The sequence below is a fragment of the Paroedura picta genome, chromosome 5 (genome assembly GCF_049243985.1).
Source record: "Paroedura picta isolate Pp20150507F chromosome 5, Ppicta_v3.0, whole genome shotgun sequence".
Taxonomy (NCBI): domain Eukaryota; kingdom Metazoa; phylum Chordata; class Lepidosauria; order Squamata; family Gekkonidae; genus Paroedura; species Paroedura picta.
In genome coordinates, this window is record NC_135373.1 from 127,879,710 (window position 1) to 127,903,433 (window position 23,724).

At 53.8% G+C, this 23,724-nt stretch overlaps 3 protein-coding genes across 4 annotated transcripts in view; 1 reads left to right on the forward strand and 2 right to left on the reverse strand.

Annotated features, from left to right (window-relative positions):
* Positions 1 to 4,289, reverse strand: part of LOC143838714 (lithostathine-like) — a 228,311-nt gene extending 224,022 nt beyond the window's left edge. For both annotated transcript variants that reach the window (XR_013231448.1, XM_077340482.1), the window contains exons 1-5: positions 4,213 to 4,289; positions 3,723 to 3,801; positions 2,342 to 2,457; positions 678 to 824; positions 128 to 248 (exon numbers count right to left, since the gene is read on the reverse strand). Coding sequence is in view for 1 of the 2 variants with exons in the window: in XM_077340482.1 (XP_077196597.1) it covers positions 128 to 248; positions 678 to 824; positions 2,342 to 2,457; positions 3,723 to 3,789 (451 nt within the window). In the remaining variant the exon portion in view is untranslated. The remainder of the gene's footprint in view (positions 1 to 127; positions 249 to 677; positions 825 to 2,341; positions 2,458 to 3,722; positions 3,802 to 4,212) is intronic.
* Positions 4,290 to 10,221: 5,932 nt separating this feature from the next.
* LOC143838731 (regenerating islet-derived protein 3-gamma-like) lies at positions 10,222 to 15,246 on the forward strand. Its single transcript, XM_077340525.1, has 6 exons — positions 10,222 to 10,309; positions 10,659 to 10,737; positions 12,504 to 12,619; positions 13,271 to 13,417; positions 13,847 to 13,967; positions 14,534 to 15,246. Exons 2-6 carry the CDS (start codon positions 10,671 to 10,673, stop codon positions 14,605 to 14,607), a joined length of 525 nt encoding a protein of 174 aa, XP_077196640.1. The 5' UTR covers positions 10,222 to 10,309; positions 10,659 to 10,670; the 3' UTR covers positions 14,608 to 15,246.
* A 1,869-nt stretch (positions 15,247 to 17,115) lies between these two features.
* On the reverse strand, positions 17,116 to 23,162 carry LOC143839151 (C-type lectin-like). Its single transcript, XM_077340976.1, has 6 exons — positions 23,053 to 23,162; positions 21,812 to 21,894; positions 21,263 to 21,357; positions 20,811 to 20,951; positions 18,604 to 18,721; positions 17,116 to 17,341 (listed from the first exon to the last, which is right to left on the reverse strand). Exons 2-6 carry the CDS (start codon positions 21,876 to 21,878, stop codon positions 17,274 to 17,276), a joined length of 489 nt encoding a protein of 162 aa, XP_077197091.1. The 5' UTR covers positions 21,879 to 21,894; positions 23,053 to 23,162; the 3' UTR covers positions 17,116 to 17,273.
* Between the last annotated feature and the right edge of the window lie 562 nt (positions 23,163 to 23,724).

Consider the following 23,724-nt stretch of genomic DNA (forward strand, 5'->3'; position numbering starts at 1 on the left):
CTGATGCCACGTTACGCACAAGCAGCTGAGCGTGGCTTCCCCTCTGCCCGGCGCAGAGCCCTCCCCCAGCATCCCTCTCCCACCCCCACCCCCCCTGGATTCCTCGTCCCCGACTCTCCCGGCCTACTTGAGTTCAGGATGTTGGTCATGGCGATGCATTCGTTGGCAGAAACGGAGGTGCTGAGGCTGCGGCCGTCCCAGAGCGGCAAACTGAGGGCTGAGGCATCACTCCACCCCCAGGACATGTACTGCGGAGGGGGCAGAGAAGGAGCTGGTGAGAACAGGCCACGGGGGGGGGGGTATGGGGAGAAGGGGGGCCAGCAGAGGAGGCCGCTGGTTCAGGGCTCAGAGCACCTCTTCTGTAGGGGAAGGCTGAATGTGGAGAGGCTTTTCTGGTAGCCTGCTGAAGGGGAGGGGAGACCACAAGGCTGTTTGGAGGGTGCAAGGGTGGAGAAATGTCCATTTTTTTCTCTTGGGTGGAGGGGCTCATCCAATGAAGTCGCTAGGCTTCTTTTGGGGAACTGAGAGAAGAAATTAATGCTGCACCAAGAGGTGGTCCCTCTGCATAGATCACGGAACACTGGTTGACCCACCCGGAAGAGAGGTGGCCGGGAGCTCTCAGGAGGGGGCCCAATGCTGTGGAAGGAAGCGGGAAAGGTCCTCCGTGGGGCACCTACCCCATTCTCCCGTGTCGCCTCCAGGCCGATCCAGACATTGCTGGCACTCTTGCTGTTCAGGTAGGAGCTCACAATCTTCCCCTCACTCGAGGAAAGGAGGGACGCCAGGTGAGCCTCGGGGCCGTAGTTCATGCCCTGGCAGGTGACCTGCCAAGAGGAGAGGGAAGCCGTCACAACTGCCCTCTGCTCAGACATGTCTGGACCACACTGCTTCGTTGGGGGGAGGGTCGCCCCTCTGAGTCCCCCAAGGAGAGGACTGAAATGAGTCAGCCCCAAGATGGCAAGGAATTGTTGCTTTGCTCCAGTGCAGCGCAGTGCAGTGCAGTGCAGTGCATTGCAGTGCCCTTCCTTCCTTCCTTCCTTCCTTCCTTCCTTCCTTCCTTCCTTCCTCCCTCCCTTTCTTCCTTCCTTCCTCCCCACTGGTGTGTGGCCCCTGCAGAGCCCCGCCATCACAAGACTTGTGAGTTTCTTCTGATATCTTTATTATAATCGTTGCAAAATGATTGCACTCATGGCACTCCAGGAGTGCCGAGCGAGCGAGCGTGCATCCCCCAGCATCTGTGTTGCTCGCACAGAGAAACAGCTCTTGTGGAGAGCATGGAGACTAAGGACAATGTGTGTCTTCACAGGACAAAAGTGGAGACAATGCTCCAGCAGGACGGGGAAATCCCTTCCCGAAAACAGGAACCCCCTCGGGTAGACAGAGGCTTCTGGGGTGGGGGTGGCAGAGCATCCAGCTTCTTCTTTCCACCCCGGCTCAGAGTCCTGCAGGCCCCAAGAGGGCTTGGAAGATCATCACCCCCCCCACACACACACAACAAGGGTCTCTCTCTGCTCTCCCGGGGCCTACTCTAGAGTCAAGGCCGCCAGCAGAGGCATCTCTTGTGGATTCTCTGGGATCTATCCAGAAGCGCTCCCCTTTCCCCGTATGCGCAGCCCAGCATGACCGGGATGTGCAGATCTTTGTGCGCGGAAAGGAAAAGGCATCCCCGCCCCTCCCGCCTCTCAGCCCCCTGAGCTGTCCTTTCAGCACCAGGCATCCAGTCAGGAACTCTCCCAAAGCCTCGGCCCAGGAGCCAGACTTCCCCCGGCAAAGCCAGAGAAAGCTATCAATTAAGTTCCTAGGCAGCACACGTTTGGGGGAACCACCTATAGGTATGCAGAAATGCTGATTCTGGGAACTTAGGCAGGTTGTGAGTGGCTGGGCAGAAGGGATCCTGTCCTTCCATGCTTGGCTCTTGTGGCCCTTCCTTGCAGGCCCAGGGAAAGGCCCCGGTCACCACACTGGGATTGGGAGGCGAATTTCCTCAAGGCCAGCCTGACCAGGAATTCTGTTTTTGTTGGGGGGGGGTGTCCATCATCTGGGCATGGAATTGGGGTCATTCTGGGTGGGCACGTAGTTGTGAGTGTCCTGCATAGAGCAGGGGGTTGGACTAGATGACCTTGGAGGTCCCTTCCGACTCTAGGATTTCATGATTCTGCTTGTGGAATGCTGCATGTCATTGCCCTCCAAGTCTAGAGGTGGTTAAAAGCCTCCTTTTCTTTAAGGCTGGCCCTCACAATCTATCTTCTGCTTCCTTGCTCCCACTTCTGTGCCTTTTGCTGAACTCCCCTGGCCTCTCGCACCCATCACAGAGCGAAAATGAGCCCCCTCCCCCCCTTACCTCTGCAAGATGCCAGGAGACGTAGCTGTTGACCAGCTGGTAGCAGAACTGCTTGTAGTAGAGCGAGCCGGCAGGGCATCGAGCCCGGGTCTCCACCACCGTGGCATTGCTGGCACCTGCAAGGGAAGGAGGGCTGTTTGCAAAGGGAACAAGGACCCCAGATGACTCCAAACGCAGCAGGATCCGGGCCCGGAAACCCACTGAGAAGGCTGGCTTGTGCACGAAAGGAAGCCAGGGCCTTACTTGGAAATGTCCTCTGTCTGTCTCTTTGTTTAACGGTCCCAATGAAGGTAGGCTGCCTCATCCACATTTCCCCATCACTTCCTTTTCTTGATGTATCCCCCCCCCCTGTGAATTCCCTGCCTTCCCTCCCATGCAGCACAGCTGCTGCAGGCAGCCTGCAAGCGCCAGGCCTTGCAGGACGCAGAATGCATTGAGATGGGATGCTAGCCTTGCAAGCTGTTCCTAGATGGGAAACTGCCTGAACGGCAGCCAGGAAGGATTTTATTCTTGAAAACTGGGAGGTGGTGGGAGCCTTCCTTTCCCGCCTGTGCTGGGCTCCAAGGGCTTGGGGGGGGGGGGGAACCTCTGCAAATCATGTTCTGGCCTCCTTACAGGCTGATCAAGTGAGAGCCTCTCCCTGGAAGCCCTAAACGTGGCGTCAGGAGGGTCCCCATGCGGGTCTGAAGCAGCAGGACGGCCACTGAGCCCAAGGGCACCTTAAGGCCAACCAAGTCCCTTTCGAGTTATCAGCTTACAGAAGCGTCTCCCCAGAATAAAACTTAGGCTCAAATTTAGTCAGCCCTAAACATGTTCCCCAAGCCTGTGGGGCAGGACAGAAACACAGGAAACAAGCAGGCAATTACTTTCCGGGTGACAGTTTGGCAGGGCCCAAAACCCCTTCCCAGGTTACATTTCTGCCCATTCTGCAAGGGGGAAAATTGGGGGGTGGGGATTTGAGGCCAAAAGAAATGAAAGGAAAATGTCTGTAGGTCGTTTTTAATAAATCCTTCTAAACCAGAATTTCTTCCTGATAAAGTGGTAAATTTAAATCCTCGAAACATGTAGATTGAAGTGAAATGAAAAAGTCAAATGACTTCCAAGAGTCGATTCCCACTACTGTACGGCCTTCTTCAGGACTCCCGTATCTGCCTCGGCCCATCTGTAGGGAAACTCGCTTGACTGGAGCTTCCGATGGGGAGATCTCCTCTACGGGAGGGGCCCAGAAAGGCAGAGTTCCCTCCCCAAAGAGACAGGAACCAGGCAGGGACAGGGCCTGCATCCCCCAAAGCAACCACTGATTACAGATGATCGATCGGTTCCAATAATGGCAACACACGAGCTGAAGCACCCAGCTGGCCCGTGTCCCCCCAGCACTCACCCTCCACGAAGGGGCTCAGGAGCAGGCCGGCCAGGAGGCAGAGGCCGAGGTAGACAGTCTGTCCCATCTTCTGGTTCTCCTGCCAAACAAAAGGAGAGCAACATTGCAGGTGATTTCCCTGCCCAAGAGCCAAGAGCTCCTCAGGGGGACGCAGTGTAGGGTGGATCTTTTCCAGCCCCGCTAGGAAGCCCTGCACGGGTGTCTGGCCGGAGGGTGCTGGAAACAAGGGGCCGTGTTTCTTGGGGTTTTAGCAACAGTAAAACCAGGCTGCAAATTTCCGCTCTGATCAGCGATGGCCCCAACCACTTTGACCACTCTATGGGTCGGAGACCCTGAGACAAGGACCCCCCCCCCCCGCCCAGAGCAGAGCTTGCCAGAGCTGGTAAGAGAGCCGAGAGCTGTCCAAACTCCCCCCTCCCCACTTCTAAGGACCACTTGCTTTGCCCAGCAGAGATCGAAAGGCAGAAGGTCTGGAGGTGGGAAAGCTCACCTAGTTTGTTTCCTGGAAGGCTGATGCGGATCTCTTGCCCTCTGGAGCCTGAACTCACCTCTGCAGGGCTGTCCTGCTTCCATGGATTATTTATAGGCAGGGAGAGGGTAAATGATTGACATCAATCGAGGAAACACCTTATCCATTGGGCAGAATTCCAGGAAAACCAGAGGGGGGGGGAAGCACCTGAGGGGGGGCTGCCCTCCAAGGTCAGGAGAAAGGTCAAAATGAAATTTTGCCAGGAGGAAATGGGGCTAGTCCTGCTACTGCCAGAAAGAAGTGGATGCGGTGTTCTAAACCAAATGTTGCTTCTGGGGGGCTCATCATTTTATCTCCTGCCTCCTCTGCTGGAACTGTGTGGCTGCCTCCCTCCCCTCCCCTTCTCCTGTTTGCAGATCTTCGGGTTTGTGTTGGCCGAAGGGGAGTGAATAGATCAGCTAGAGGGGCTGCCTCCGGGGTCTGTTTGGACACTCCTTCCTATGGTTCTGTCTGCAACCGGCCTTCATTCACGAATGTCTCCTCTACCTCTGCATGGTTTGCGATCTCAGAGACTATTTGTTTATTCTTTATTCATCCTGTGGCACGTGCATAATGTAGCCCTGAGACCCCCAGGTGGCCCGGCTGCCGGGCAAGAGACATTCGGAGGTGGGATGCCCTTGCCTGCCCTAGGTCATGACCCCTGGTGTTCCTAGGAGGTCCACCTTCCAGGTGCCAGTCAGGGCTGACCCTGCTGAGCTTCCAGGGTCTGATGGGATCGGGCTGGCCAGGGGCCACCAGGGGCCTCCACCTGCTGAGTCACTTCAGGCTCCCTTCCTGGGCCCGAGGATCCTGGGGAAGGGGTCTGCAGGCCCTCCTGTGCTCAGCTGAATGGCAAAAGCTGCACGGGAGGGAAGCCGGGACATCCCCTCCCCCTTCCCAGGTTTGAAGATGTCGGCCCCTGCAGGCAGGTAGGACTGAGAGCCAGGCCGGGCCCCCTCAAAATGACTCCTGTCACACTGAGCATGGACTTTGGCCCTTGGAGATGGCAGGTGTGGGGAATCAGAGAGAGAAGAGGTTCCTGATCCCTTCCCCAGGAGCACCTTGGCCAGGCTGGTGGGGTCAAGATACAGGAGCAGCCTCTGATCCGCCATTAACTGATAAGGGGGTGTGTGTGAATGCCTCCCGTTCAACCGCTTTGACAAGAGGCAATAAATCTATCAAGGCCGGATTATACCTTAAGCAACTCCGGCTCCAGGCAATAAAGAAAGGTGATGAATTGCAGCCTGCGTTTGTGGAGACACCTTCCCTGGATTGCCCCTGGCTGGTGAGGCCAATGTTCCAGCTGCAGCCCAGCTCCCGGATCCCTGAGCACAAGGAGGTTGGGGACCCCAATTTCCTTGGGTTTATATGGTTCTCCATCTTCGGAGATTTTTAAGCTGCGGCTGGGTAGCCATCTGAGGCTGATTCTGGGAAGGTCCAAGCGGGTGGCAGGTGACAGTGGATGAGCGATTGGGATGTGAGTGTCCTGCACAGTGCAGGGGGTTGGACTAGATGACCCAGGAGGTCCCTTCCAACTCTATGATTCTATTATTCTAAGATATAAGCTTGCTAAAAGAAAAGAAAAGACTTTGTTATGGAGGTGATGCTATTTGCTCCCAAGCAGCAGCTGCCTGCAAGCTTCAGGCCTGGCCGAGAGACACAAGACCTTGCAGCATCCTGGAAATGCTCAGCTGGCAGATGCAGGATTTCCCTCCTAGGCAGCTTCATACACTTGATATAAGTAATGAGCCTCTGCTTTCCCTACAGGGAATCCTACTCTTCCTTTCGAGGTCTTCCAAATCCTTTGTCCTCCCCATGAAATAGTGGCCCTGAGTTCCTGCTCCAGGGATGGGAAAGGGGTAAGCAGGCAGGAAACCTCAAACGCAGACCGTGGTGTAATTACACGTAGGAAAGGGCAATTCAGCACAACAGAAGATAAGATAACCCCTGCCGGATCAGGCCCAGATCAATAGCTCAGCTGCCTCTTTCCCCCAGAGGCCAAGCAGATACCCCCGGGGGAAATCCCTGAAGGAGGAAGTGAACGAACCCCAGCTGCTGACGGAGAGCAAGATCTTCCTGGCACCCCCCCCCCCAATTCAGGAAACGAAAGAAAGAGACTCCTGCTGCACTGGGCCCCCCTCCCCCCTCCCCCCTCTGAGCTTCCCCAATCCAGTGCAGAACACTTTCATTTTCAATTGCGGGGGGTAGAGGAAGACCCAAGTTCAAATCAATCTGAATTCAGCAGGATCCACAATGGAAAAAACCAAGTGCAGAATCAGTCCGGGTCAAATCCTGCCTCAGATGTGGCAGCATGATCCCTGCCTCCGAAAAAAGAACCCGTTTATGGGTTCAGACCTTGTAGCTGTGCATCTTGCCTGCCCCCTTGGGTCACATAACACCCCATAAAATCCCATAAAACCCACCCTAAAACCTAGAAACGATAAAAATCACCAGCACAAGATAGTAGAAAGCAAACTCCTCCAGCCTCCACACAACTATCCATGAAGGGGTTCTTCAGGTGGAGGAGTATATCCTGAGGAATCTTAACAAACCCAACCTCAACCAAATTCCTGGCAAAAGAGCTCCATGAGGGCCCTCAGCTCTCCCGGGAGCTCCTTCCACCAGGTCGGGGCCAGGACCGAGAGGTCCCTTGTCTCTGGGGCCAAGGTCCACCTGCAGAGCAAAGTGCCCTGTGGGGGGTATAAGCAGACAAGTGGCCCCTCAGACAGGCAGGGCCCAAGCCACAGGTGGCCTTAAAGGTCAGAACTTGAACTGGATCCGGGCCAGAATGAGTAACTGGTGCAGCTGCCTCAGCACAGACTGGATGCGGGTCCTCCAAGATGAACCAGTGAGGACCTGGCAGCTGCTAGGCTCCCAGCATTATTGGGTGAAATTGGTTGTGATTTCTGCCTAGACTCCCCCCTTTCCCTGGAGAAGGATCAAAATTTCATGTGGTAGACAAAGGGCTTGTTAAAAACACAAGAATACGGGATGGATTCGCTGTTAGGGAAAGCAGCAGGACATTAGCCACTTCTCTATAAAAAGCTCATGCAGCTGCTGTGGGTGGGTGGAATCCTGCAGCTGCCAGCTGAGTTTTGCCACAATGCTACAAGAAGAAGAAGAAGAAGAAGAAGAAGAAGAAGAAGAAGAAGAAGAAGAAGAAGAAGAAGAAGAAGAAGAAGAAGAAGAAGAAGAAGAAGAAGAAGAAGAAGAAGAAGAGTTGGTTCTTATATGCCGCTTTTCCCTACCCGAAGGAGGCTCAAAGTGGCTTACAGTCGCCTTCCCATTCCTCTCCCCACAACAGACACCCTGTGGGGTGGGTGAGGCTGAGAGCCCTAATATTACTGAGGAAGAAGAAGAGTTGGTTCTTATATACCGCTTTTCCCTACCCAAAGGAGGCTCAAAGCGGCTTATAGTCGCCTTCCCATTCCTCTCCCCACAACAGACACCCTGTGGGGTGGGTGAGGCTGAGAGAGCCCTGAGATTACTGAAGAAGAAGAAGAGTTGGTTCTTATATGCTGCTTTTCCCTACCCGAAGGAGGCTCAAAGCGGCTTACAGTCACCTTCCCTTTCCTCTCCCCACAACAGACACCCTGTGGGGTGGGTGAGGCTGAGAGAGCCCTGAGATTCCTGCTCGGTCAGAACAGTTTTATCAGTGGCCAGGAGAGCCCAAGGTCACCCAGCTGGCTGCATGTGGGGGAGCGCAGAATCGAACCCGGCGTGCCAGATTAGAAGTCCGCACTCCTAACCACGAGACCAAACTGGCTCTCCTAACCACTACACCAAACAAGGCTGTGTTTCTCTCAGCTGGACCAGATGTTTGCAGGCAGCTGCCACTTGGGAGAAAATAGTCTGACCATAGCGATGTCCCTTTTATTTAGGGATGGAACAGCTCCCTCTGGGGTCCCGCCTCCTCTCTCACTCAAGGGCCAACCAGTTTGCCCAGGAACCTCCTGAAGAAGGAAAATCCCATTGGCACCTAGGGTGCAGCCACATCCGGAAAGCCGGGTGGTCATCTCCCAGGAAATCTCCGAGAGGGAAAGTGAGTGGAAAGGGTCAGCAAGAGAAGCCCAAAGGGGTGGCCACAGACTGCCGCTGGTCTTTGGCCAGGAAGATCTTGCTCTCCGTCAGCAACTGTGGTGCGTTCACTTCCTCCTTCAGGGATTTCCCCCCCGGGGGTATCTGCTTGGCCTCTGGGGGAAAGAGGCTGCTGAGCTATTGATCTGGGCCTGATCCGGCAGCGGTTATCTTATCTTCTGTTGTGCTGAATTGCCCTTTCCTACGTGTAATTACACCACGGTCTGCGTTTGAGATTTCCTGCCTGCCTACCCCTTTCCCGTCCCTGGAGCAGGAACTCAGGGCCAATATTTCATGGGGAGGACAAAGGATTTGGAAGACCTCGAAAGGAAGAATAGGATTGCCTGTAAGGAAAGCAGTGGGACATGACCTAACACAACATACGAAGCGCGTGGAAGCTTTGTGGACCATTCCTGGATCGGGGCCCTTCCTTCTTGCATTCTGCTTTTCTGGATGCAGCCAGTCTGGCCACAGTGATATCATAGAATCATAGAATCATAGAGTTGGGAGGGGCCACGCAGGCCATCTAGTCCAACCCCCTGCTCAACGCAGGATCAGCCCAAAGCATCCTAAAGCAGGATATAAGCTACAGAAATCTTAAATGCAGCTCTCAGGAGGTTGTCGGTCTGCAGCTGGCACTGAACGCAGCTCCTGACCGCCCCTTTTGCAACAGAAGGGGCCCAGAGCTGCTTTTTTGGCGGTCTTCCAGGGGCCAAATCATCCCTCTAGATCTTGTCCTGGCTGCAATTCATCACCTTTCTTTATTGCCTGGAGCCGGAGTTGCTTAAGGTATAATCAGGCCTTGATAGATTTATTGCCTCTTGTCAAAGCGGTTGGATGGGAGGCATTCACACACACACCCTTATCAGTTAATGGCGGATCAGAGGCTGCTCCTGTATCTTGACCCCACCAGCCTGGCCAAGGCGCTCCTGGGGAAGGGATCAGGAACCTCTTCTCTCTCTGATTCCCCACACCTGCCATCTCCAAGGGCCAAAGTCCATGCTCAGTGTGACAGGAGTCCTTTTGAGGGGGCCCGGCCTGGCTCTCAGTCCTACCTGCCTGCAGGGGCCGACATCTTCAAACCTGGGAGGGGGGAGGGAGGTCCTGGCTTCCCTCCCGTGCAGCTTTTGCCAGGGCAGCTGAGCACAGGAGGGCCTGCAGACCCCTTCCCCAGGATCCTCGGGCCCAGGAAGGGAGCCTGAAGTGACTCAGCAGGTGGAGGCCCCTAGTGGCCCCTGGCCAGCCCGATCCCATCAGACCCTGGAAGCTCAGCAGGGTCAGCCCTGACTGGCACCTGGAAGGTGGACCTCCTAGGAACACCAGGGGTCATGACCTAGGGCAGGCAAGGGCATCCCACCTCCGAATGTCTCTTGCCCGGCAGCCGGGCCACCTGGGGGTCTCAGGGCTACATTATGCACAAGCCACAAGATGAATAAAGAATAAACAGTCTGTGAGATCGCAAACTATGCAGAGGTGGAGGAGACATTCGTGAATGAAGGCCGGTTGCAGACAAAACCATAGGAATGAGTGTCCAAAAAGACCCCGGAGGCAGCCCCTCTAGCAGATCTCTTCGCTCCCCTTTGGCCAACACAAATCCAAAGATCTGCAAACAGGAGAAGGGGGGGGAGGCAGCCACACAGTCCCAGCAGAGGAGGCAGGAGATAAAATTGTGCAACACACAATGAGCCCACCAGAAGCAAGATTTGGTTTAGAACACCACATCCCCTTATTTCTGGCAGTAGCAGGACTAGCCCCATTTCCTCCTGGCAAAATTTCATTCTGACCTTTCTCCTGACCTCGGAGGGCAGCCCCCCCTCAGGTGCTTCCCCCCCTCTGGTTTTCCTGGAATTCTGCCCAATGGATAAGGTGTTTCCTCGATTGATGTCAATCATTTACCCTCTCCCTGCCTATAAATAGTGGATGGAAGCAGGACAGCCCTGCAGAGGTGAGTTCGGGGTCCAGAGGGCAACAGATCCGCATCAGCCTTCAGGAAACAGACCAGGTGAGCTTTTCCACCTCCAGACCTTCTGCCTTTCGGTCTCTGCTGGGCAAAGCAAGTGGTCCTTAGAAGTGGGGAGGGGGGGTCCTTGTCTCAGGGCCTCAGACCCACAGAGTGGTCAAAGTGGTTGGGGCCATCGCTGATCAGAGCGTAGATTTGCAGCCCAGTTTAACGGTTGCTAAACCCCCCCAAGAAACACGGCCTCTTGTTTCTGGCACCCTCCGGCCAGACACCCGTGCAGGGCTTCCTAGCGGGGCTGGAAAAGATCCACCCTCCACTGCGTCCCCCTGAGGAGCTCTTGGCTCTTGGGCAGGGAAATCACCTGCGATGTTGCTCTCCTTTTGTTTGGCAGGAGAACCAGAAGATGGGACAGGCTGTCTACCTCGGCCTCTGCCTCCTGGCCGGCCTGCTCCTGAGCCCCTTCGTGGAGGGTGAGTGCTGGGGGGACACGGGCCAGCTGGGTGCTTCAGCTCATCGGGTGTTGCCGTTACTGGAACCGATCGATCATCTGTAATCAGTGGTTGCTTTGGGGGATGCAGGCCCTGTCCCTGCCTGGTTCCTGTCTCTTTGGGGAGGGAACTCTGCCTTTCTGGGCCCCTCCCGTAGAGGAGATCTCCAATTAAGCGAGTTTCCCTGCAGAAGGGCCGAGGCAGATACGGGAGTCCTGAAGAAGGCCGTTCAACAGTGGGAATCGACTCTTGGAAGTCATTTGACTTTTTCATTTCACTTCAACCTACATGTTTCGAGGATTTACTTTGACCACTTTCATACATTTTCCTTTCATTTCTTTTGGCCTCAAATGCCCCCCCCCCCGATTTTCCCCCTTGCAGAATGGGCAGAAATGTAACCTGGGAAGGGGTTTTGGGCCCTGCCAAACTGTCACCCGGGAAGAAATTTCCTGCTTGTTTCCTGCGTTTCTGTCCTGCCCCACAGGATTGGGGAACATGTTTAGGGCTGACTATTCTGGGGAGACGCTTCTGTAAGCTGATAACTCGAAAGAGACTTGGTTGGCCTTAAGGTGCCCTTGGGCTCAGTGGCCGTCCTGCTGCTTCAGACCAGCATGGGGCCCACCTGACGCCACGTTTAGGGCTTCCAGGGAGAGGCTCTCACTTGATCAGCCTGTAAGGAGGCCAGAACATGATTTGCAGAGGTTCCCCCCCCCCAAGCCCTTGGAGCCCAGCACAGGCGGGAAAGGAAGGCTCCCACCACCTCCCAGTTTTCAAGAATAAAATCCTTCCTGGCTGCCGTTCAGGCAGTTTCCCCTCTAGGAACAGCTTGCAAGGCTAGCATCCCATCGCAATGCATTCTGCGTCCTGCAAGGCCTGGCGCTTGGAGGCTGCCTGCAGCAGCTGTGCTGCATGGGAGGGAAGGTGGAACCTGAGGTGGACCAACACCCCAAGAAAGGGATGTGATGGGGAAACTGAGGCCGAGGCAGCCAAGGCTCATGGAAACCATTAAACAAAAGGTTCAGGCTGCACCGTAACATCAAGCAAACCCCTGGTCAGATGACTGGGAGAAAGAAGGGATTTAGCCATCTTGTTATTTGGGAATCCAGGGCTGTTTAGAAGTGGGCCATATGGGGATTAATTTGTATGTAACCCGCCTTGAGTCTTAGGAGAAAGGCAAAAAGACAGATGGAAAGAAAGAAAGAAAGAAAGAAAGAAAGAAAGAAAGAAAGAAAGAAAGAAAGAAAGAAAGAAAGAAAGAAAGAAAGAAAGAAAGAAAGAAAGAAAGAAAGAAAGAAAGAGTTTTTCACAGTCAGAGTAGTTCAGCAGTGGAATAGGCTGCCTAAGGAGGTGGTGAGCTCCCCCTCACTGGCAGTCTTCAAGCAGCGGCTGGATACACACTTTTCTTGGATGCTTTAGGATGCTTAGGGCTGATCCTGTGTTGAGCAGGGGGTGGGACTAGATGGCCTGTGTGGCCCCTTCCAACTCTATGATTCTATGATTCTATGATTCTATGATTCTATGATTCTATGATTCTATGATTCTATGATTCTATGATAAGGAAGGAAGGGAGGGAAGGAAGGAAGGGAGGGAGGGAGGAAGGAAGGAAGGAAGGAAGGAAGGAAGGAAGGATTTACAAGTTAGGCCCTGTTATAACTTGTGCTTCTCAGTGGGTTTCCGGGCCCTATCCTGCTGGACGTAGTCGTCTGGGGCTCTTGCTGCCTTTGCAAACAGCCCCCCCTCTCTTGCAGGAGCCAAGGACGACGCAGTGGTGGAGACCCGGGCTCGATGCCCAGCCGGCTCGCTCTACTACAAGCAGTTCTGCTACCAGCTGGTCAACAGCTACGTCTCCTGGCATCTTGCAGAGGTAACGGGGGGGGCTAATTTTGTTTCATGATGGTGGGGGGAGGGGCAAGGGGAGGTTCAATCCCCAATCTCTGTCTTTGCCGGGGGAAGTCTGGCTCCTGGGCCGAGGCTTTGGGAGAGTTCCCGACTGGATGCCTGGTGCTGAAAGGACAGCTCAGGGGGGTGAGAGGCGGGAGGGGCGGGGAAGCCTTTTCCTTTCCGCGCACAGAGATCTGCACATCCCGGTCATGCTGGGCTGCTCATACGGAGAAAGGGGAACGCTTCTGGATAGATCCCAGAGAATCCACAAGAGATGCCTCTGCTGGTGGCCTTGACTCTAGAGTAGGCCCCGGGAGAGCAGAGAGAGACCCTTGTTGTGTGTTTGTGTGTGTGTGTGTGTGTGTGTTTGGGGGGGGGGTGATGATCTTCCCAGCCCTCTTGGGGCCTGGCTTCACTCAGCCTGCAGGACTCTGAGCCAGGGTGGAAAGGACCCCCACCCCAGAAGCCTCTGTCTCCCCGAGGGGGTTCCTGTTTTCGGGAAGGGATTTCCCCGTCCTGGTAGAGCATTGCCTCCCTTTTGTCCTCTTCTCTGTCCTCTCCTTGGCGGACGTGAAGGGGTGGCCCTTTCCCCCAGCAGAGGGCAGATGTGACGGCTTCCCTCTCCTCTTGGCAGGTCACCTGCCAGGGCATGAACTACGGCCCCGAGGCTCACCTGGCGTCCCTCCTTTCCTCGAGCGAGGGGAAGATTGTGAACTCCTACCTGAGCAGCAGGGGTGCCAACAACATCTGGATCGGCCTGGAGGCGACACGGGAGAATGGGGTAGGTGCCCCACGGAGGGCCTTTCCCGCTTCCTTCCGCAGCATTGGGCCCCCTCCTGAGAGCTCCCGGCCACCTCTCTTCCGGGTGGGTCAACCAGTGTTCCGTGATCTATGCAGAGGGCCCACCTCTTGGTGCAGCATTAATTTCTTCTCTCAGTTCCCCCAAAAGAAGCCTAACGACTTCATTGGATGAGCCCCTCCACCCAAGAGAAAAAAATGGACATTTCTCCACCCTTGCACCCTCCAAACAGCCTTGTGGTCTCCCCTCCCCTTCAGCAGGCTACCAGAAAAGCCTCTCCACATTCAGCCTTCCCCTACAGAAGAGGTGCTCTGAGCCCTGAACCAGCGGCCTCCTCTGCTGGCCCCCCTTCTCCCCATACCCCCCCCCCGTGGCCTGTTCTCACCAGCTCCTTCTCTGCCCCCTCCGCAGTACATGTCCTGGGGGTGGAGTGATGCCTCAGCCCTCAGTTTGCCGCTCTGGGACGGCCGCAGCCTCAGCACCTCCGTTTCTGCCAACGAATGCATCGCCATGACCAACATCCTGAACTCAAGTAGGCCGGGAGAGTCGGGGACGAGGAATCCAGGGGGGGTGGGGGTGGGAGAGGGATGCTGGGGGAGGGCTCTGCGCCGGGCAGAGGGGAAGCCACGCTCAGCTGCTTGTGTGTAACGTGGCATCAGGCCTCAGCCAATTGGTGGCAACCCCATAAGAGGAGAAGCAGAGGTGCTTTGCCGTCTTCTTGCTCTGCAGTCCTACAGCATTTCTTTTTTTAAAAAAGGCAGTCCAATAATCAGCAATGGTGGAAATACAGAATGAGTGACAGAAGGCCTGAAAAGGCGGCCACGGGTCCTTTCTAATGAAAAGGGCCGTTACGTTGCCTGATTTATAGTAGCACAGATTTAAACTCTTACGGGTGGGGGCAAAATGGGCATTCTTTCTTAGACGGTTCTTTATCCGGGGTCTTTATTCCAGGATTGAGGGCAGAGGCCCTGTGCCATGGGGTTTGCTGATGTCTTTCCATCTTCCATACAAGAGCCCCTCAAGCCCCCCTGTCTTCACCACCTGCTCCTGCCAGCCCCTAATGTGACCCCTCTGCCTCCTTCTCCTTCCACCTTGCAGATGCTCTGAAATGGGTGCAGCGTGCCTGTACCGACACCCTGCCCTTCCTGTGCAAATTCAAAGCTGGCTATTAGCTCTTCGGTACCGGTCCAGAACCCAGAAGAGCCAGGATGACGTCCCTGCAACAAACAAGGAAGACTCGGCCTCTTTGGACAACGTCTCCAGTTCTTGGATGCTGCCCTGCCAAGGACCCAGCCCCAGTCCCTCGCCCCTGGCCCGAAAGAGCCCTCCCGAATTCCACCTGCCCCTTCCCCTTCCCCAGAGCACCCTCCGGAGGTCTCCTCTCCTCCCCTTCTCCTGTTCAACCCAAATCTAGCCAGCCTTTCATTGATGCTGAGGAGTATCTTCACCCGGGGAAGTGAGCTGATCTTGTCACCCTGAAATCTCCACCCTCCGATTGGCACCCCTTTTTGTCTTTTGATTTTCTGTCATAATTGTGACCCTGAGCGATAGAACAGGAAAATGTCCCTTGAGAAAAGAGTCTTCCAGGCTGCATTAAATCTGGGCTTGACTTAAAGGGCGGTGGATCAATTCGCTCCTCTCTGTGAATGAAGCATTTCTGTCTGGTGAAAGGGAAAATGTGCAAGCACAGTCATGCATTTTAACATGTCTTGTGTTGTCTTGGTTCATGGCGTGTGGGATTTCCGCAGTGTCCTCTTTCTCTCCTAGCCCTCACTCCCAGGGATGAGAATAAATCTTCTTCTTGGCAAAAAGTCCTGAGCATGTCTCTTGTGTTCATGCAGCTTTTTTTGGGGGGGGAGGGGGTGACTCATTCCAGTTGGGAACGCAGGGGTGGGGTTGCCTTTGTTGCTTTCGTGGCAGATTGGGTCCTTAGGTGGCCAAGCAAGTAGCTCTGATCCCTTAAGAATATACACATGCGGGGGAGGGGATTTCGAATATCTTTATTTTTTGTGTTCCACCTCTTTCTAACCGCCCACCCCTTCCTGAGCCATCTGAGTTTAGACTTTATCTCATTCATTCCTTAGTTTGTTCTTCATCCATCCATTCATTCATCCATTCATCCATCCATCCATCCATCCATTCATCCATCCATCCATCCATCCATTCATCCATCCATCCATCCATCCATCCATTCATTCATTCATTCTTTCATTCATTCATTCATTCATTCATTCATCCATCCATGCATCCATTCATCCATCCATCCATCCATTCATCCATCCATCCATCCATCCATCCATCCATCCACCCACCCACCCATCCATCCATCCATCTATCCATCCATTCATCCATCCATCCCTCCATCCATCCATCCATCCCTCCATCCATCCATCCATCCATCCCTCCATCCATCCATCCCTCCATCCTTCCATCCATCCATCCATCCATCCATCCATTCATTCATTTTTGAGGCCGCCCTCCCCCTTGCTCATGGCAGTAGGGCTTCCACTTCTGGTTTGGGGATGGGCCCCTGGAGACAGAGCCACTTGGGGAGGGACCTCAGCATGGTCTGATGCCAGACAGAGAGCCCCCCTCCCTCCCAAGCCACCATTTACTCCAGAGGAAGAGATCTCTATATTCTGGTGATCAGTTGTCATTCCGGGAGATCTCGCGGCTCAACCTGATCCTTGGGGCCGTGACGGGGTCTGTTTGTGCCTAGCGTGTCATTACCCGAAAATGCACCAGACAGGAAAGCCTTTATGCCAAAATGTCTTGACTGAGTTCTGATCCACAGGCACCACAGTGTGGTGAACCTGCCCTCTCTTCAAGAGCCACTGTGTGCCGAAATGCATCAGCCTAAACTGTACAGCAACTGGTAGATGGGTCATTTTGGGATGGGGAGCCAGGGGGCACTTTTGTGGTTAGAATCATAGAATCACAGAGTGGGAAGGGGCCATGCAGGCCATTTAGTCCAACCCCCTGCTCAACACAGGATCAGCCTCATGCATCCAGGAGAAGGATCTGTCCAGCCACTGCTTGAAGACGGCCAGTGAGGGGGAGCTCCCCACCTCCTGACGCAGCCCCTTCCACTTCTGAACTAGACTCCTAGAATCCCAGAGTGGGAAGGGGCCATGCAGGCCATCTAGTCCAACCCCCTGCTCAACACAGGATCAGCCCTAAGCATCCTAAAGCATCCAAGAAAAGTGTGTATCCAACCTTTGCTTGAAGACTGCCAGTGAGTGGGAGCTCACCACCTCCTTAGGCAGCCTATTCCACTGCTGAACTACTGGTTCTGACCCAGCAGGTTCTGATCCAAAATGGCTGCCACAAAATGGCTGCTTCAGAAGGCGGAGCCAGCCACAAAATGGCTGCCATGAATTTCCTTCAGTCCCCCAGTGAAGAGCCTTGTGTTTTGGTGGCAGCTGCTGCCAAAGCAATGCTTTCAAGAATCTGCACAGCCAATCAAAAGCATCGATGGGGGAAAGCCCCCCTTTGACCCACTTACTTTCAAAATGCACTTGGAGGGCACCAGGAAGTCCGTTGACGGGCATCGTGGTACCTACACGCTCCGTGTTTGGGACCGCTGCTCTAGAGGAAGCCAGACTTCTCACACTCATATTTAATGTGCAATGATCGAAAGGCAGAATTTACTGTGGCTATCCAGTTCTACACTGAAGTTTCATAAGCGAGTTAGTAGAAAGGCAATCTTCAGAGAGGACACTTTGTAGATAGGAATGGAGATCCGTCTTCTTGGAAGGACTCCATGGAAGATTCCCGGGCCTGAAAGAGCAGGCTCCTCACATGATTTCCTGGAGGGTCAGAGAAGCAGCTGCCAGAGCTAAACTTCAAACTGGCAGATGTACGGACGCTTCGCACTGCAGTTCACATCATTCCAACCGACATATCCTGGGAGGGGAAAGAGAAACCAGATGTGGAATGCTTCTCCCAGAGCTCTAGGAGAGGTTGCAGGGACCCCAAGATCTCTCTCCTGATCAGCTACACCCACATGTAGCACCCAGTCTGGACCCCATCCACATATCGTAGAATCCTAGAATCCTAGAGTTGGGAGGGACCTCCTGGGTCATCTAGTCCAGCCCCCTGCACTATGCAGGACACTCACAACCCTCTCGCTCCTCCACTGTCACCTGCCACCCCCTTGAGCCTTCCCAGAATCAGCCTCTCTGTCAGCTGGCTCTCCAGCCTCTGCTAAAACTCTCCAAAGATGGAGAACCCGCCACCTCCCGAGGAAGCCTGTTCCACTGAGAAACCGCTCTAACTGTCAGGACCTTCTTCCGGATGTTGCGATGGAATTTCTTTCAAATTAATTTCATCCCATTCGTTCTGGTCTGTCCAGGCCCTGACGGGCGTTTCAACACACAGCGAGGCCCTCATCCTGCTCTTCCGCGGCCACATTGGCCTCAGAGAAGTGGCCATGGATGGTAGGAAGGTGCAGGAGGGCCTGCTGTTTGGGGCTGGGTGGGGAGAGCCAAGTCCAGGCCCAGGTGGGCCTTTTAGCGTGGAGCAGACCTGCCTTCTCCGCTGCATTTCCGAGGGTGGCAGGAATAAGGAGGAGGAGGAGGAGGGAAAGGAAGGGCCAGGGAAGGAGTAGGGGACTCCCCTCTCCTGGCGGGGTGCAGATCCCCCGCTGAGAGTCAACTGGGGCATCATCTGTCCTTCAAACCTGGCATCACTTGGGGGAGATTCTTTTTGACTGCATTGCACTTTACTTAGCTCACGGCCACATTGAACCACGTTGATGCTCAGTCTTGCAGGCTCAGTAGATCCCTCTGGGGGACCTCACCACTCTGAGCCACTTAGTGTCCTCCGCACACTCAGCCACCTCACCGCTTACTCCCAGCTCCAAATCATGAATGATCAAGTGGAAATCGCCAGGTCTCATACCCTGCCCATCACTCCCCACCTTCCGCTGGGGAAATGGCCCATTTAGACTCCCTCTCTGTTTCCTGCTGATTAACCAGCTTTAATCCACAAGACGACTTGTCTTCTGGTCCCTCCACTGAGACCTTTCCCATCCATCACCTCTGGCCTGAGCTGGAGGCACCTGGGACCTTGTGCGTGCAATGCGGCAACTGAGCGCCTCTCCTTCTGTGAGCCCTTCCCCACCGCTGGGGACCCCAACATATCTCACATCACGATGAGAGGCCCACCTTCCTTGCACCACAGCTCTGCACAGTATTCCTGCAGTTGATGATAATTGTCAGGAAGCCCCGGCAGCCAAGCCTTGTACTTCAGCAGGGATCTGTCGGTCCACCTCCAGCGTCCGTTCTGTGTTGACCAGAAAGACGTTTGTTTGTTTGTTTGTTTGTTTGTTTGTTTGTTTGTTTGTTTGTTTGTTTGTTTGTTTGTTTGTTTGTTTGTTTGTTTGTTTGTTTGTTTGTTTGTTTGTTTGTTTGTTTGTTTGTTTGTTTGTTTGTTTGTTTTGGGGAGGAGACAAGGCAACGAAAGGTACATTTGTTTAGGAAATGCAGAAGAAGTCAGAATTCAGCATCAACACACAACAGGTATTAAGCTTCAAACAATTGCATTTCCCATAAGGGAGAGGTTCTCTCTTAAAATAGCCGGCAAAACCTTCGCTATTTCGTCAATGTGTTGGTTCCTTTTCGGTTGAGATAATATTTATCGAGTCTTTCTCATCCACACACAAAATTTAAACATTTCCTTAGGTATCCGTCTAGCAAACTGTGGTACAACGCAAACCTGGGCTATCCTAGTCCTAGGAGTGCATAAAACGACGCATCTGGAACAGAGCAGCCATGGAAACAAAATCTAACAAAAACTCCAACAACTTGGCTGGCTCCCAGTTGAATTCCGGGTTAAGCTTAAGGTTCTGGTAATCACCTTTAAGGCCATATGCGGTTTGGGCCCCGTGTATTTGAGAGACCGCCTCCCTGGCTATACCCCCAAAAGAGTCTTATGCTCCACCACCTCCAACTGGCTGCGGATCCCTGGCCCCAGAGAAGCGCGTCGGGCCTCAACAAGGGCCAGGGCCTTTTCAGTCCTGGCCCCCACCTGGTGGAAGGAGCTCCCCAAAGAGATCAGGGCCCTGCCAGAACTTCCACAATTCCACAGGGCCTGCAAAAAGGAGCTCTTCCACCAGGCATTCGGTTGAGGCCGACCGACTCAGAACACCTGCTGGTCCCCCCAGACGCCCCCCACATGACTCTCCCAAGGTTACTGTTAATTGTTATTATATTATAATTGTGGTTTTGTAATCTTTTGATGTTTTATTGAAAGTTGTTTTGATGTTATAGTCTGCATAATGTTTCATGTAAGTTATAATGTTCTGTGTAAACCGCCCAGAGCTGCAAAGAAATGGGCGGTATAGAAATCTAAACAAATAAATAAATAATAGATGAAACTATTCAGAGAAATCCACTCCAGGTGGAATTTGAGGGAAAGACGTTTGGATGTGCCAGTTGGTAGGCTCTCCTTAGGGCAGGGGTAGTCAAACTGCGGCCCTCCAGATGTCCATGGACTACAATTCCCAGGAGCCCCTGCCAGCATTTGCTGGCAGGGGCTCCTGGGAATTGTAGTCCATGGACATCTGGAGGGCCGCAGTTTGACTACCCCTGCCTTAGGGTATACACATCCAGGAGATAGGATGGCAAAGCTTTGTATAATGGAGAGATATCCCAGAATCAAGGAGAGCACACCCTGTTAGCAGAAGAATCCAATAATTGGGAATCTATTAAGTCTTCCCCTCTCTGCATTCTTCATGAGCGGTAAGTCTTGTAATGTCCAGACCAATTAGCTGGAGTTCCTGTAAAACTTTGTTGGGCCAATGAGAGGACTAATGAGAGCAATAATGAGAGGAATAAAGATCTCCCAAAAGAAAAGACAGTAAACTATTTGGCTGAGCATGAAAATAAATGTTATTTAATTATTTATTCATTTATTTTCGCACCCTCCCCGAAGGCTCAATTTTAGCCAATATTTAAAAGAAAATAGCCAGGCTTTTGGTTCTGATTTCGGCTATCCGAGTGCTGCTGCTAAAATACGATTTGCCACACAGTTTGGGGCTCCTGGTAGAAGTCTAAAGGAAGAGGATTGGATGTTCTCTAAATCACTGTTAAATGCTCCTATCCAAATCGGAGTCTGCATACAATCAGTGGCCTTTCTTTCTGTGTTATATATTTTTAGGGCAGCTGGAAGATTCCGTGGGGTGGGAGGCCACGAGGGGAGGGGGCAGGAGGTCTCCGTCCACCAGCGAGAAGTGGGCCGTTCTCCTAAGCAACCTCAGGGAGATGAAGTCTACTGAGCCCGAGTCTGCTGTCTCCAGACACAAGTGAGCCTGCTGTGGAATTTCTCTCTGAAATTTCATCAGTGATCACAGACAAGGACTGCAGGGACGCACCTTCTGGGAGTCACGGAGTCCAATCCAGACATTGATGCAGGTCTTCTGATCAGCCTTGATCTGTTCGGCCAACACCATCCCCTCATCTTGGCTCGCAATGGAAGCCAGGTGGCCATTCCGGCCCAGACTCTGGCATTCGATCTGGGGAGACCAACAAGAGAGCCCTTTTTACCCCGAGGGACAGGAAAAGGAATATTATTTCGAAGAATGACAGAAACCTGTTAAAGAAATTGCAACTTTTCAAAACCTGGTGGAGAATCCATTGCCGTGGTGAGGGGAGGCCATGGATGGGTGACCACCAAGAAAGCCCAGGGTCACTACGCAGAGGTGGGCAGTGGGAGGCCACCTTTGCATGCCTCTGGCCTTGAATCCCCTCCTGGGCCACCGTTTGGACTGGTGGACTTTCCTTCTTTGGTGGGAATGGTCCAGCATGGCCCAGGAGCGGCCCTTACCTCTGCCTCAGCCCAGGTCATTTCATCTTGGAAAAATCCGTAGCAGCTGCCTCGGTAGAACACCCATCCTCCAGGGCAAGATGATGCTCCCACACCTGCTTGGGGGCAGATGGGAGGGCCGGAGAGAGGGAGGGGGCAAGGGGTTAAACGAACGGGAGTCTGGAGTAAAGGAGGAGAGGCAGGAGGGGGTGGGGCCAGGGGCACCCTTGCACCCACTAACACTTTTCTTGACCCCACCCTGTGTTTTTTGAAGGGGGGCTCGGGTGGGGGTCCTGCCTCCGGGGCTTCTGTTGGACCCTGAAGAGCCAACATATGCTGCAGGTTAAAATAATCTTTTTTAATGGCAGGTGCCGCCATAGCTTGTGCTTTATTCTCCCTCACTCCTCTTTGTTGGATGGGGTTTCTGGCACCCTCCCAGGACTGAGAGAGGCGAGAAACCTGCGGGTGGGGCTGTCCCTGGAAAGGGTTCTGCAATAATCCCATGTTCACATCTCTGGGAAGTGTCACAAAACATTATGTAAGTTAGGTTGGCCCTCTGCAGAAACTCACCTCTTGGGAGAGGACCAGCAACCAGGAGGCCAAGGGCGGCCAGGCTGAAGCAGAAGAGCAGCCCCATCTCCCTTCTTCCCGTCCTGAGGAGAGCAAGGCCATGTGGCTGAGAGAGACACGCATGAGGACCACAGTCCCAGCCTCCCTTGCCGTGCCAGAGCCAAGCTGGGAAAATCTGGCCAGTGCTTTTCCACTTTTCTCATTTTGTTGAGATTGTTGCAAAGATAGCCCTGCCTCTTTTTTACCCCAAGGCTCCCTGTCCTTACAACAACCGAGGAAGTCCTGGGTTGCTACACAGAGGTAGGCAATGGCAAACGAGCTCTGGATGTCTCTTGCCTCGACCGGGATGGAGGTTTTGCAGGGACTGGACTAGTTCCTGCCACACGTTTTCATGTAGCCCTGTTTTTACGCAAGGACACATGAAAGTGCTTTAATCTCAATCACACCATCAGTCCATCAAGGTCAGCATTGTCTACACAGACTGGCAGCAGCTCTCCATGGTCTTAGGAAGAGGTCTCTCCCATCCCCTCCTGCCTGGTCCTTTTCACTGGAGATCCTGCCGGGGATTGAACCTGGGACCTTCTGCATGTCAAGCAGAGGCTCTGCCACTGAGCCAGGGTCTCAAGTCAAAGTCTCTCCCATCCCCTCCTGCCTGGTCCTTTTCACTGGAGATGCTGGTGATTGAACCTGGGACCTTCTGCAGGCCAAGCAGAGGCTCTGCCACTGAGCCAGGGTCTCAGGCCAATGTCTTTCCCATCCCCTTCTGCCTGGTCCTTCTGACTGGAGATGCTGGGGATTGAACCTGGGACCTCCTGCAGGCCAAGCAGGGGCTGTGCCACTGAGGTCCTTCCCATCCCCTCCCGCCTGGCCTAACTGGAGGTGCCGGGGATTGAACAAGTTCAGCAGCTGAGGTCTCTTCCATCATGGGCCCCAAGGATCCAAGTAGACCGTCTGTTGGATGACCCGTGAAGTTACAACAGCCCTGAGTTTCTGAAGACAGGGAGGAATATAAATAAATACATTAAAAAGGGAGGAAGGGGTGTCTCTTTGAATTGCTGAGGGAAAAGAACAAAGCTGAAGTCTGCAAGCAACCTGGTTCTTGCCAGGCAGTGGGGAGGGAGGGAGAAGAAGAAAAGGGCTGTCTCTTCTTGCCTTCTCTTCTTGCCTTCACTCACCTTCCTTTGTCTCTGTGGTGGCAGGTGTGAATTCACAAAAAACCAGACCTCCTGCAGAAACCTTACCTTCTGTCTCTCTGCCCCTTGTTTCCAGGAGAGTCAGAGGAGAGGGGAACGAGTCCTGTGGGAGAGTGGCGGACCTTGCAAATGTATAAGTAGGAGCGGAAGATGATGGGAGTTCTGCCCCCAGTCTTTCTTCTGCTAATCTCCATTCGGCTCCAAGGAAATGGAAACCGGAGAATGCCCCTCTGCCATTGGCTGAGCCTCCCACAAAGGGAGCAGAGCAAGCGTGACCACCAGTGAAGGAAGCCAGCAGGACAAGCCCGGGGAAAACCCTCATCCCTTCTCAGCTTCCTGGCCTGGGAGCTTTGGGGACGTTACGGGCAGGAGCTTGTCAAGGTCCGCTCTCAGGGTCCTTGAGTGTTTTGAGCCGAGCTCCTGGATTCCCCTTAAATTGCACCACACGCATAGGAGGGAGTCAGCTGTGCATGCTCTTGAGCCCACGGAGCGTGGCTATTTCTCTTTTTAGTTGTGTCGGCAGGATACGAGAAGAGCCCTGCTGGATCCCACCAATGCTCCATCTGCCTGGGACTATCAGGAACACGAGAGCCTCTCTGCCTTCCGGAGGTCCTGTCCACTGAGGCCCTTTTCCCTCTCCGTCCCAGCAAGCTCAGGCCCCGGCAGCCTGGACTTCCAGTGGGAGTTCTGTCCCGGGGTGCATCACCTGGCCTGGCAACC